This window comes from Saccopteryx leptura, chromosome 3 (assembly GCF_036850995.1).
Source record: "Saccopteryx leptura isolate mSacLep1 chromosome 3, mSacLep1_pri_phased_curated, whole genome shotgun sequence".
Taxonomy (NCBI): Eukaryota; Metazoa; Chordata; class Mammalia; order Chiroptera; family Emballonuridae; genus Saccopteryx; species Saccopteryx leptura.
This window is the reverse complement of record NC_089505.1, coordinates 355,622,503-355,636,512: the sequence shown is the minus strand read 5'-3', so window position 1 is coordinate 355,636,512 and position 14,010 is coordinate 355,622,503. Positions and strand designations below refer to the sequence as shown.

General features: G+C 44.1%; 1 protein-coding gene across 2 annotated transcripts in view; it reads right to left on the bottom strand.

Annotated features, from left to right (window-relative positions):
- DEPTOR (DEP domain containing MTOR interacting protein) overlaps window positions 1-14,010 on the bottom strand; it is a 137,843-nt gene that overhangs the window by 90,756 nt on the left and 33,077 nt on the right. For both annotated transcript variants that reach the window (XM_066379411.1, XM_066379408.1), the window contains exons 2-3: window positions 5,585-5,763; window positions 4,428-4,551 (exon numbers count right to left, since the gene is read on the bottom strand). In XM_066379411.1, the coding sequence (XP_066235508.1) occupies window positions 4,428-4,551; window positions 5,585-5,763 (303 nt within the window). The remainder of the gene's footprint in view (window positions 1-4,427; window positions 4,552-5,584; window positions 5,764-14,010) is intronic.

Below are 14,010 nucleotides of genomic sequence, written 5' to 3'. Positions count from 1 at the left end.
GGGCAAATAGAGGCACAGAGAGGTGAAACCACATGCCCCAAGGACCAGAGCCAGGATTCACACTCAGGAAGCCTGGCTCCTAGACTCCTAACTGCCATGCTAGGCTAAATTTTGAAATAATATAAGAATCCGAGGTCTCCATTTATATTATTATTTACTACACTAATAGCAGCAGCTAACATCTCTTGGGCTCCTACTCTGAGTCAGGCATGGTGCTGAGCATTGTACAGGCCCTACTCATTTTCTCCTCCCAACAGCTTTTCCATGTGGGTCCCAGCCTTTTAAGACTGCAGATCAGAGAGGTTCAGTAACCTGCTCGAGGCCACAGAGCAAGCAAGTTGCCAGGCTGTGACTGGAGACCGGGGCTGTGTGACTCCAAAGCTCACACCTGCTGTCACTCACTGCACCGGAGGATTCACATCACAGCTCACCTATAACTTTTCTTGCTTTGGGGAAACTTGAAAGGGTCAGCTTCTGCCCTCTTCCCTGGCATTTGTTCAAGTACCTCTGAGTGCAGGTGACTGGAGTGACAAAGATGTTAGTAAGAGGTAGCATTGATTTTAGTTTGGATACCTCAAGTCGTCTTAGGAAACAGCTGGCTGAGAAACACCACCGCAGGTCAGAAAGCCAGGGTGCCCCGAGATCAGCATGGTTCAGCAAAACCCCAGACAGAAACCGCGAATTCTCACAATGTCCTATTAATAGCACGAAACAAACAAGCAAAAGCAGAGCAGAGGGGAAATACTGGCAACACGACCAGCACCCCCGAGCCGGTGGGAGGCTACCGAAGAGCTGCAGCCTACACACCTGCCACCCGGGCCAGGCGTCTCCTGTCCCTCCCAAGCTGCAGGACCGTCACCCAAGTGTGACTAAATGGCTTGGGGTCCCGGAGGCTCCTCCTTCTGGGACTACAATGTAACTAACACCCTCTCTATTCTATATCATTACTTACTGCATTCTTCTTATTATTTACTGTATTATTTCTCTACAAAGGAAGTTCAGATAAAATAATCTAATGGAAGTGCTTTGAAGAGCTTAAGTTACAGAAAAGAAAGGCTTTGTGGTTTTGATTGCATTTACAGAATAGTATATAGATGGAAAATTATTTCGCTCTCCTTGGCCAATGTCTACTTTAGAATCTTGGAGTATTTGCAACACATTTTTATAGAAAGTTTTATACCCGGATATTTACAAACTCCACATTATGTTTTAAGATAAACTACAGTTTGAAGCGAACACTGGTTTTATTCATATAATCTCTATGAAAGGGAAAGATTTATTAATAGCCTAGTAGCAATAAGTTTTGACTCTGGGCTCTTGAGTTCAGATCCCAGCTGATTTTTTTTTTTTTTTACTTAGTGAAGTGATCTTGCGTATGAGACTTAACTCCTCCCAGCCACATTTTTCTCATCCATAAAATGGAGACAGTGATAGCATAGAGGTTGTTATGATGATTAAATAAAATGGATCAGTCAGGATGTCCAGTAGTTAGCAACCAACAGATATTATCAGCTGTTACCTTCTCAAAAGGAAAACAACAAAGGAACGCATACAGGGTGCGGCTAAAGTAGGGTTACAGTTGTGAGTGTGGGAAACAGAGTTCATTCTTGCATTATTATTTATTAATTATCGTGTTATCTTCCACACAAAAAACTGTAAACCTACTTTTGTAAGACCTTTTTTCACAAATGTCAGAGATATCCTAAACAAGGGTTCTGGTGAGAATAATATATACAAAGAAAAACTTTAATTCTAAAATAAATACAATACTTGAAAAGATGAACTACGAACAAAAAGCCACAGTGCATTTCTTAATGTTATTTTTAAAAGTATCCAAAACTTACAAAACAATAATTCATGTTTTGTAAGTGATTCATGGGAAAGATGACTAGGGAAACAAGGAAGAGACATAAGCATAAACAAAACTGATCAAATAGGTAAACGGAACAGCAGGTTGCAAACCTCCCAAAGTTTGTTCCATACGTAATCCAGCAACCAGAAGTAGGGGCGAAGTGGCAGCTAGTTCATGCAAGGTCACACACTTATTAAATTACTTTTCCTAGTGCCTATTTCACAAGCAGTTTGAAGAAATACATTTACTTGGAAATTGAGACACGGAATACTAATGACTGGAAAGCCAACTACACACAGAGAAAGCAGAGCGACATTGATCAACTCACCCAGGGATCAATGAGTTTATTCATACCTTTCAGCAAATATTCACCATCTACAGTTGGCCAGGCACATGTGAAATCACAAGAAATACAAAGAAGGATAAAGCAGTCCCTGCAGTTCTGTTTCCTAATCTAATGCATTAAACAGAGAAAGATGACATTTTAATACAGCTCTTTGATGGGCAAACACACAGTCCTAAGGGGATGGGGAAGGGTTCACAAAGAAGGTCATATTGAACATGAAGCCAAGAAGAGTCAGAGTGTTCTAGGGAAAGGGGCGAGCATAGCATGAAGAGTGTTCTCATTTGAAGGAACAACATCTGCAAAAGGTACATCAGAATGCCACTTCTCTACTCCCTACTCTCCAATGCTGAAAACCATGTATTCCACTACATTCCCAATCAAATAATACCCCTTTAATGTCTACCCCTTTAATCAGAATGAGAGCTCCATGGGGCTAGAGGCTTTGTCTGTTTTGGGTCAAGGTACATTTCCAGTGCCTATAACCATGCTTAGCATGTGGTAAGGACTCAATAAATTTTGTTTGTATAATTAATTCATAAATGGCCTGAAGGCAGAGAGGGGCCCAGGATGGTCCAGAGACACACAGTTCAGTGTGAATGGCACATGAGATGTAAGGGGAGAAGCAAAGAGGGTGGGGCTGGAAGAAGTCCGTTTTCTAGAAGGCATGAACACTTCCTTTATCCTTTCTTATTTTGGTCTTGCCATCATACCCATCCCATTAGCAACACTAGTTCTCTAGGAGACGTGTTCAGTTATTGCTAATCCTAATTCCCACAGTACGGTGACACAGATCCAAATAGATAGATGAGTTAGAAAAGAGTGTTATCGAACTCCCCGGCTTCCTTCCTGGGAAATGACAGGGATGTTTTTGACAACTCAGAATCTATAGTTTGAAGGGCCCAGCATGGTAATCTAAATAGCGAACGCCTGCTAGGATCTTCCAAAGGGGATTAAGAAAGTAAGAGAAAACAGCATCAGAACATGCACGCACACTCAAGTGGATAATGGCGGTGTCGATGGGTCCTTTCCGCTCGAATTCATGTGAGTCAGAGTGATGAGGGATTTTCCTTACTTCAATATAGAAAGCAAGTGAGAGGGGAATGAGTACATACTGGGCATTAAGTAGCTGGACAAACCCAACTTGAGAAACAGAGGTGAATAGAAGTGGGGCAGAGGCAGGACACAGGAGGGACAGATTCAAGGGTGGCCATCACTATCACGTTAATATCTAAAATGGTTTCATTGGTGTGTCTAACAAGCTGTCGGAGTTACTAAACTAAATACTTAAGTATTTGACACAATTTATTCTTTTAATTCCCACACAGAGCTATACACCTTGGAGGTAGGTGTTACCACCACTCCCATGTCATAAAAGAAACTGAGCTTTACAAAGGTAAGGTGACAGGGCTAGAACTCAACTCTGTCTGGCTCTTAAGCATCATGCTCCTTAGTCTAACTACCCAACCCTTTCCCCCATGCACCAACCCACCATCATAGAGTAGTAGGCTTATCATGTGATAAATACGGATTTCCAACTCCCTTATGCCTTGTATAGCAACCAGAGTTAAGGAGGGGGTGCCATTGCTCCTGCACTCCTTTTCCTTATGGTTGCCAAGGAAACAGACAAAAACAAAGAAGGCAAGATGGACTAGGGACCACAGAAATAACAGATCAGCTCAGAGACCACTGGGGAGATTCAAAATCCATTGCAACAAAATACTCCTGGGCTATATAGTATATTCATTTCTCAAAAAGCTCAGAGATTGTTCATCTTGGACCATCCGGCTATCTGAAGTTCTCTCACTATTCATTTCTTGACCTGACCTTGACCTTGCGCTGCTCTTGATACTGCATCCCTAGCCATTTACAAGACTATGCTTCCCACTTACACAGCAGTATTTAAAAGAGAGAATGGGCAGCTACATCATTTGAGAACGGAACATCATGCTCCAACCTTTTGTTTTTACTTCTGGGGTTTTGTTAAATCAACTTAAATATAGAAAATAGTATTTAAATCGGTTCTTTATTAAGAATCTTATGAAATTGACTTAATTTCTGGCAAAGAGAAAAGCAAATGAGTGATAAAAAGTCTTCTCATTATTAAAGGAACAGTTATGTAACCATCCCACATGGGAGAGCCAGGCTCAAGTCAAAATAATAAAAGACTAAAATAGCCCTGCTTCTCTCCACAAGTTAAGGTTACAGTGGGGGAGTTCATGTGCTACATACTTCTCGTAGAGCCTCTGTCCTCTCATGAAAGCCTTCACTTCATTGTCCAGAGGGAAGGTGCCGTCATCCTTTCTAAAGCGGTAGAAGAGTTTGACATCCTTGAATTCCTTGTGCTCGTCACACACTAAAACATAGTATACAGAGAGAAGCAAATAAGAAAAAGAAAAGTTCTTATTTATTTATTCAAATGAACTGATTGCTAATTAAGATTTGTTTGGCTACCTAACTCCTCAAGCAAATGACAACATGATTTAATACAGGTAGAGTAGTTAGCAGAGTACCCAGAACAATGTAAGTGCTTAGTATTATTAGCTATCAGATCATCATCATTGTTAGCTATAAAAAGGGTCACAAAATTCACTTCATCATTTATTCCACAAACTCCTCTTGAGTGTGATACTGGGGTAGCCATCAACCACAAGAAATGTGAACTTCAACGAGATAAAGAGAAATGTCAACACGCAATTGAAGTGCATATAATAAGGCAATGAAAGAGGTAAGGAGTTAGTGGGAGCCCAAAGGAGGAATACTCAATACCCCAGTAACCTAGCGTCGGGACCGGCTGCTTCCCTGAAGATCCTGCACATAAGTGGAGACCTGAACAATCAGCAGCGATTGGGCAAAAATGAAGAGAAAGGGCATTCCAGCCCAAGAGAATAACAGCATTGGAAAGACCTTGGCCAGGGTTAGAGGCTTCAAGGAGACATGATTATGAATATTCATTGTGCCATTCACAGTAACAGCAAAGAGTTGGCAAGGGCCGAAATGCTCATGGATAAATGTAGCATGGCACAATCACACATGGCATGCATAGATGGCAGGGGAAATAGAAAACAGGAGATGCACTATCAATGTGGGTGAGTCCCCCCGAAAGCATGTTGAGCAAGCTGCAAAAGGATAAACACACATCTCTATAATGGTTTAAAACAATATGATGTGTTGCCAGGAGATGCAGATACGGAAAAGAAAGGTGTAAAGAAGTCCAGAAATAAACCCAAATGTCTCCTAGAGGGAGGAAAGAAATGGAGCTGGGGAAAGGTACACGGGAGACAATGGAAGTAAAATGTGTTATTTCCTAAATGGGTAGGTTCATATCTGGAATAGAATATGCGGTCCTTCACTTCCGCTCAAGCGACCTTGACTGTCGCCTCACTCACCGTGGTGAATAATGCCCCGGTCCGCTAATTTCTGCATGAGTTTAATTGCCGTCTCTCGGTCAGAAGCCTCTTTGTGCTCAATCAGCCAGTCAATCAGTTCTTTTGCGACAAAACAGTTTGGGTAGGTTTTGAGATGATGCCGTCGATCTTTAATAACCTTTTCTTCATGCAGCCTGAGCCTGGGGAGAAAATTTGGCAATCCTGTTAGAAATTTCAATGACAACACAGATTATTAAGCCAACCCCAGACAACAGTGATGGAACGGAAGCTGTAAAGGGACCATTGAGCTGTTCAGAAGTTTCAGTATCAGTGGGTGACTTCCAGGCCATGGGAGCCAAGAGGCTCCATCCAGAGAATGATTCCATCCCCAGACCTAGAGATGATACCAGTGAACGGGAGGAAAAAGCAACCAGACAACCTAGAGCTCTGAAGCCACTCAGGAGGCTAAGAAGAGCTCTTCCAGCCCTCCCCTGCCTCACTCCCTTCCTTTTATCTCTCCCCCAGTGGGCTTACGGCTTCAATCAACCAACAAACAAATACTCTAGAAACCCAACTGACCTGTGGTGGCGCGCTGGATAAAGCATTGACCTGGAATGCTAAGGCCGTGGGTTCGAAACCCTAGGCATTTGCTGGGTCAAGGCATATACAAGAGGCAACCACTACGAGTTGATGCTTCCTGCTCCTCTCTCCATCTTTCTCTCCCTCTATTCTCTCTCTCAAATCAATAAATAAAATCTTTAAAAAAAAACAAACTCAAAACTACTGAAACCAGGTACTTCCTTTTCATTGCAGATTACTCAGGATCCACCATATTTGCATTCATTCATTCATTCATTTGACAAATAGGAATGAATGTCTATCACCTGCCCATTAGGCACTTCTGGGCATCATAGACACACACATCAGAAAATATACAAAGATCCAGGCCTTTATGGACCTTGTTTTCTACACAAGCAACAGTTAATCCTTTCGTGAGGCTTAGTAGGGTCCAGGACTCCAGATGCTGATTTGAGCATTTTACATAGATTGACTCAATGCTCACAATAACAATCTCATCAGAAGTTATTATTGCTCTTTTTCCTTCCTTCCTTCCTTCCTTCCTTCCTTCCTTCCTTCCTTCCTTCCTTCCTTCCTTCCTTCCTTCCTTCCTTCCTTCCTTCCTTCCTTCTTTCCTTACAGCAGACAGAACTGAGGTCTCAGAGACCTGCCTAAGATCATATCACTAAGATCTGAACCCTGGTGGCCTCATTTCTGAGTCCGGCTTTTAAAGGCCACATCATGCTGCCTCTAGCTAGGGAGGAATAATGGAAAGATCCAGGAGATGGCCTACAGCTGTTGGATAAATGCAAATTTACAGGCTGATGGATGAGTGTGGAGGTAAGTGATTGACACAGAGCCTTCCCTCATTCCCTTCAGAATTCAGTGACTTGTTTCCAAAAATCTTAAACCTGCTCCCCCAAAAACAGTTTTTCCCATTTGTCTTTCCGTCTTTTATCAACCCTGCATTTACTTTTTATTTCTTAAGTGTAGGGTTTGAGTTAGGTGGACCATGAGGTAAGCTTTCCTCGTACTTCACCCACATGCTCCTTTTATCAATTGCCAACTGTTGGGCGGATAAAATGTATTATGCTCACTTTGTTAAAGATGACACTGCCCACGTGAGGCCATCGCCCAGGTGATATTAATGTGTGTTGGGGATCATTGTAGCCTGGGGCTTGGTTTTGGGACTAAGCCTTTCCCACCCTTTTTGATGTGGGGTGGTACAATCCCATCATGCCTCAGAGAAGTGACTTTGTATTAGAGACTTCCCTATTTTGTATATTGGATTAAGAGTTTGGATTTGTACACTATAAAATGGGGACGGAGCGGGAGCTTGCGCTGGGGTTCCTGGGATTATTAGAGGAGAGAGCAGAGCAGAGAGCAGAAGGAGGCCACGTGGAGTAGGCCAGAAGAAGCAGCCAAGATGGCGGAGTACTGAGATGCCAGTTTGTATAGAGTTTGTATCTGGGATAAGGAAGGAGATGGGGAACTGAGGAGAATAAGGCTGGTGAGCTAGAAACCTTTGATTCTAGGAAACTCGGATAAGTCAGTGGCTTTGTGAGCACTGAATGTGAGTGGATTTTGGAGCCCAGTGTATGTTTTTACTTGCCCGCCGGGTGCAAGCTAGAATTAAAGACTATGGCCCACCAGTTTGTGGCTCCGTTGTTTCTTTACCAACTGTCCGAATCCAATGCGAACCTGCATGGGCCGGGCTGCTCTGATGGTGGCCCTGGCCATGCCTCCTGGCTCTACACCAACATTGTTGAGAAGTGGGAGTATCACATGAGAATATGACAGCAACTGTGTGCTCTGAGCAAGTAATTTAATGTCTCATTCTTTCCCTGTAAAATGGAGGCAATTATGCCTACCCTGTCCTTGCAGTGTTGAGATGTGGGGACACAATGTCTGTGAAGCACCAACAGCCCCGCATAGTGTCTGACACAGATCTCAGCCCCAGACTCCCACCCCTCGAGCAAGGACCTAGATCATACTCTCGCCTGTGCTTTGAACAGGGTGCACTGAGTGATACTGAATAGGCTTTGATATCCCAAGGTTGTGATGAGGAGTGGGGTGCATACGGGGCTGGAGTTCTGAGGCTAAGCAGCTCTTTCTCGCTGGACACTGTTATCGGCTCAGCAGTGTTACTTTAAAACTCACATGTTGGGGCCCTAAGCCCTGGCACCTCAGAATGGGATTGTGTTTGGGGAGAGAGTCTTTTGAAAGGCAATTAAATGACAAGGAAGTCAACAGGGCGGTCCCTAATCCAATAGGACTGGTGTCCTTATCAGAAGAGGAGATTAGGACACAGACATGCACAAAGGGAAGACCATGTAAACACACAGGGAGAAAGAAGGAGGCCATCTCCAAGCCAACAGGAGGCCTCAGGACAAGCCAACCCTGCCCGCACCTTGATCTCAGATTTCCAGCCTCCAGAACTGGAAGAGAGTCCACTTCTGTTGTTTAAGCCTCTTGATCCATTTTACTTTGTTAGGGCAGCCTGAACTGACTGAGAGAAGCACCTGGTGAAGGCTGGAGGCTCCTGGGTAGTCCGGGGCCAAGGACTCAGCTGGGGCGTCAGCAAGGGGAGGGGAGAGGAGGCCAGAAATGAGTCCCGACACCTGTTAACTGCACAGAAAGGAAGGAGCCATTTGCCCGGCGCTCTTACCACATGCCCAGTGTTGTACTGAGCATTTTCACACATGCTGTCTTAACAACTGCTGCGGCCTGACGCTTGCCTCCCTCCACATTCCCATCGAAGTACTAAACCCCAAATATCTAACCACCACGCTGTACGCTTGAAACTAATGTAATAATAAATGTCAAGTGGAATTGAAAATTGGAAAAAAAAATTTTTTTATTAATTTTAAAAACAAAGAAACATGAAACTGCCAAATGTCAGTTAAGGGGACAGTCAGGGGCACAAGGCTAGGACTATGAAGACTTGGCTCCCGCCCTGACACAGCCTGTAATTTCAGGCGATCAAACTGCTGAGCACCAGAGTCCCGTTGGGAAGATGGTATCCACCCCGGTCACACTGTCACAAAGCTTAGCAATAAGGATAAAGATAGCATTTGAGCCCTTAGTATGTGCGAGACACAGTTTGAACTGTGTGACTGGCACTAATCCTCGTGCCAACTCCGCAAGGCAGGTCATATTAAAACCACTAATGATACCCATGGAAGGGTGTAATTATTAATAAAAAAAAATGAGTGAACTCTAATTAAAAAGGAAAAAAAAATACATGTTCACAGAGGTGCACTAAAGTCATCACATGAATCCTTCTAATGAATTCAGGGGCAGTGACACTGAGTAATTTGTTTAACGTGCTCAAGTGTGGCAGAACGCGAAACATTAATTCTTAGATGTGATGCCTGTCAGGAATTCAAGAATAATGAAGACCAAATTTATTTAGAAACTGAAATGTGGGATAAGCTACCATATAATTTGGTGGAGGAGGAATAGGTGATGAGCCAAAAGAGGAGTTTTAGCTCCTGTAAACTTTCCAAGTTAAAAAATATATATATATTAGGTAATGTTTATCTTCAAAGACTACAGAATAAGACCTTCCAGGTCCTATCCTTTCATGAACCCCAAGCTCGGTGCTAATTCTTTTTTTTTTTTTTTAATTTTTTTATTTATTCCTTTTAGAGAGGAGAGGGAGAGACAGAGAGAGAGAGAGAGAGGAGAGACAGAGAGAGAGAAGTGGGGGAGGAGCTGGAAGCATCAACTCCCATATGTGCCTTAACCAGGCAAGCCCAGGGTTTCGAACCGACACCCTCAGAATTTCCAGGTCGACGCTTTATCCACTGCGCCACCACAGATCAGGCCTCGGTGCTAATTCTTGAGCATGCCTGATTCCCACCCGGTCCCACCATGCTCGGCGGGGAAGCACTAGTCAGTAGCCGTCCGCCCACCAGGACCTGGGACATTTCCATGTTTAGAAAACTGAGCAGAAACATGATGGAGGGGACAGAACTCTGGATCCAGGAAATAGCATAAAACTTGGTATTTTTAGATATGTTACCAGGGGTTAAAAATGCTCAATAACTGTGCTACCAACTTTTTTTTTTCTTTTATACTCAGAAACACAGAATTCTAAAAATGAGCATTGAAAATTATATATTAAAAAAAAAAAAGTAGCCCAATGAAGAGGTCAGTAAGACTTTCTGCACTGCAGACACTTAGGTGTTTTGCCTGGCACCTGGAGTCCTTCATAAATATCTGGTGAACGAATGAACGTACAAGGGCCCTCATGGAAACAACATCGTTTTTTCTCAAAAGGTAAGGAGGCTTGTCGCTAACTTAGCAGGAGTTCCCACCCCACAACTTAGCAACCGTCTACTCTCATGAAGTTCACAGAAAGTCTATTAAAAAGCTATCTATGCTTTCACTTCCGGGGCAGTCCCTTTCTGGAGTTTTAGTCGTGTGTGTGTGTGTGTGTGTGTGTGTGTGTGTGTGTGTGTATTTTAGAAAGCATTTATTTTTACTTGAACTAAACTTACCCCTTACCATTTTCATAGCTTTTTTAAAAATTAAATTTATCGGGATGACACTAGTTAACAAAAGGATACCGGTTTCAGGCGCCCAGTTCCACAGCACACCGTCTGTACACTGTCGTGTGCCCACCACCCTTTATTCTCCCTTTACCCTCCTCCACTCCCACCACCCCCACCCTGGCAGTCACCACTGCCGTGTCCATGAGTTTTGCTCTTTTTTTTCCCTTTTTGCTCAATCCCTCCACCCCCGCCCAGCCTCTCCCTGACCGCGACAGCTGTCAGCCTGCTCTCTATGTATATATATGAGTCTATTTTGCTTGTGAGTTCATGTTGTTCATTCGATTCCACATATGAGTGAAATCATATGGTACTTGTCTTCTCTGCCTGGCTTATTTCACTTGGATGCTCTCCAGGGCCATCCATGCTGTCGTAAAAGGTAAGATTTCCTTCTTTAAAAAAAAAAAAAATCATTGATTGATTTTTAGAGAGAGAAGCAGGGAGAGAGAGAGAAACTTTGGTTTGTCGTTATGCTTATTCATACTGTCATTGGTTAATTCCTGTATGTGCCCTCACTAGGGGTCGAACCCACAATCCCAGCATGTCAGGACGAGGCTCTAACCAGCTGAGCAACAGAGCCAGGGCCAAGATTTCCTTCTTTTTCATTATGGCTGAGTAGTATTTCCACAAAGATCTCCAAGAAGGGGACAGAGTAAGCAATATTCTCAAGTTTTGTAGAAAAAATAAAAATCGTGCGTAGCTGAACCTCTCATGGCATAGACCCTCTGTAAAGACTCTGCAAAGAGCTGAGCTAGGGGCTAAAAGCCATACTTTTAAACACACCGTTTTGCCTGGACAGGTCAGTCACACTGTCCGCCATGTCCAACCTCCCCTTTGAGTTAAAACTTTTTTGAGTTCCACACCTTACCCATCCCAAGCAGGGTTCAGGAACCCCCTGCCTGTTTCGCTGCATGGGGCATTCCTGCCAATGCCCATGGGCAGTTCAACAAGGAGCCCAGGGACATAAGAGTCTACCCAATGTAAGTGACAGCAGTTAGCTAAGCCACGCAGGATGGCTCCCCTCCAAGGCTGGAACTAGAGCAAAGTTTTCAAATGCTGGTTGGGCCATGGGACAGTTTCTTGAGCAGAACTGACCCAGATGTCCACATGGGAAGCAGAGCAATGTGGGGTGCTCTGGCTAACCGGATTCGGCTGCCAAGACCACAGCCCTTCCTGGTTTCCCCTTCAGTTCTCGCACACACACCCTCCACATCCTCCAGGTCTACGGGGAATTCTAGAGCAAAGGTGACAAGTCCCCAGGACCAGAAGACACTGAGTGAGAGGAGAGGGGGGCAGGCCAGCAGAGCGGAGCTGAGAGGACAGGAGAAAGAGCCCCCAGAGCTGGAAATGACGGACGGCAAGAGATGACCGAGTTGTTGCCTGGGTTCTAGAGTTTTCCAGGCGTCTTCCAGCCATGCACACCCTATCATATTTAATAAGCAGAACAATCCCAATCTCTCCAGGTGGCTGTGGAAGTCTCAATTCCCTGGATGCAGAAGACCCTCACCTACCCAGGTTCTAAGGGTCATGTCCTGGAATCCCATTCCCTACAAAGACCTCCCACCCTGACCCCAGGGCTCCTCCCGAGCTTCTTGGCCTCTCTCTCTCCACTCCAGACCACAAGCACACCTGCCTTGCAGTCTGAACACCCTGGGTTCTTCTCCATCCCCTGAACACGCCATCACCCCCCCCCCCATGCCTCTGATCCAGACAGACCCCACTGCTTAGAATGCGCCCTCCTCCCGGCTTCAATAATTTCAAACTTTCTACTTGCTCTTTGGCTTGAAAGCCACCTCCAATGTGAACACCTTCCCAGTCTTCCAAAGCCAGGACACAACCTCTCCTCTGTTTTCCCATAATATTTTAATGACACTACTAAAGCATTCGTTCCACTGTATTGCAATGAAATGAGGTCAGGGATACTAAGCGAGAGTTGCTTATTTAGTTTTACCATTCTAGTGCCCTGGCACATGGTCAGGGATAGGAGGTCCTCACTGATGTGAAAAATATTGGTGCCTACTCTGTGCTCAGTATCAATCCACATCAGTCAAAGCGATCCACACTGCCCCACTGGGGAGAAAAACCATCTCTATTTTAGCTGCCTTTTCAACCCCACCGGCTAAGGAATTTCAGAACAAAAAAACCACCTTCCCATCATTCATCTCAGACAGCTGGTTCGCAGGCGTTAGTCAAGGTGATTCTGTAATGTTCTATTCCTGTCCAGCAACCAGCTGCCGAAATTGCATCAGGACAATTTCCTCTTCCAGCCTGAGCAAGAACAAACACTACTGAGTGCACGGTGTTAATAATCTCTGTGAAATTACCGTCCATCTGATAAGAAAAGGGGAAATTGTGTGTGTGTGTGTGTGTGTGTGTGTGTGTGTTTTGTTTTTAAATAGCTAGCAGAGAACTGAAGCAGGTTGTGGAAGCCAGGGAACAAAGGGGAGACAGAAACTACAGATTCTCATTTAAAAACAGCGTCATAAATCTCAGCCAAAGTAAACAGTTTAATTAAAAAACTCAGCAAGCCAAACAGTGAGGCTGACAGTGTGAGCCTTGTGATTTGGGCCACAATTCTGACATAGATGTGCTTTAAACCAAAGCTATTGTCCCTCTCCAGATGTTCTGCAACAGCCCATATCTGTCCCTGGGGATCCGAGAAGTCAGAGAAAATCACCGTTAGTCACCCTCCATGCAAGGATGAAAAAAAAAAGAGGCAGTAACAAGTGAAATCTCACATACTGCATTTCCTTGGAATGCTTGGGTTTATTTTATTATTAAAATTTCAAATGATCAAAATAATACATGCTCATGGTAAAGAGAAAAAATCAAATATGTGTGATTCAGAGTTGGGTAACTGGTGATGAACTGCTAATTGTTGAAGCGAGGAGGCAGACGCACAGGAGTTGGCTACACTATTGGATTTACTTTGGGATATGTTTGAAATTTTCCTTGACTCCACTTTCCAAAGGAACCTAATGTTAATAGTGGCATATGTATCCTTGCAGAAATTTATTGTGTACACATATACCTGTGCGTTTTCATGTGAGATAGGATCCTAATACCTATTTCATCTAGTTTTGCTTCAAGAAGATACCTGAATTATCTATCCTAGTCTATTCAGAACAACGGCACAAATACAGACAGGGGCGGGCCGGAAAGAGAAGCGAACTGGTTCATGTTAACAGAGCACATGGGACTCTGGAGAGCCAGGAGGAACTGGTCTTGGAAACACACACACAGACACACAGACAGAGTATGCAGAAGGCTGCAGTAACCACCTTCTACAGTGGTAATCAAATGGTTCACCAGCAAGACTCCCTTCTCAGGAGG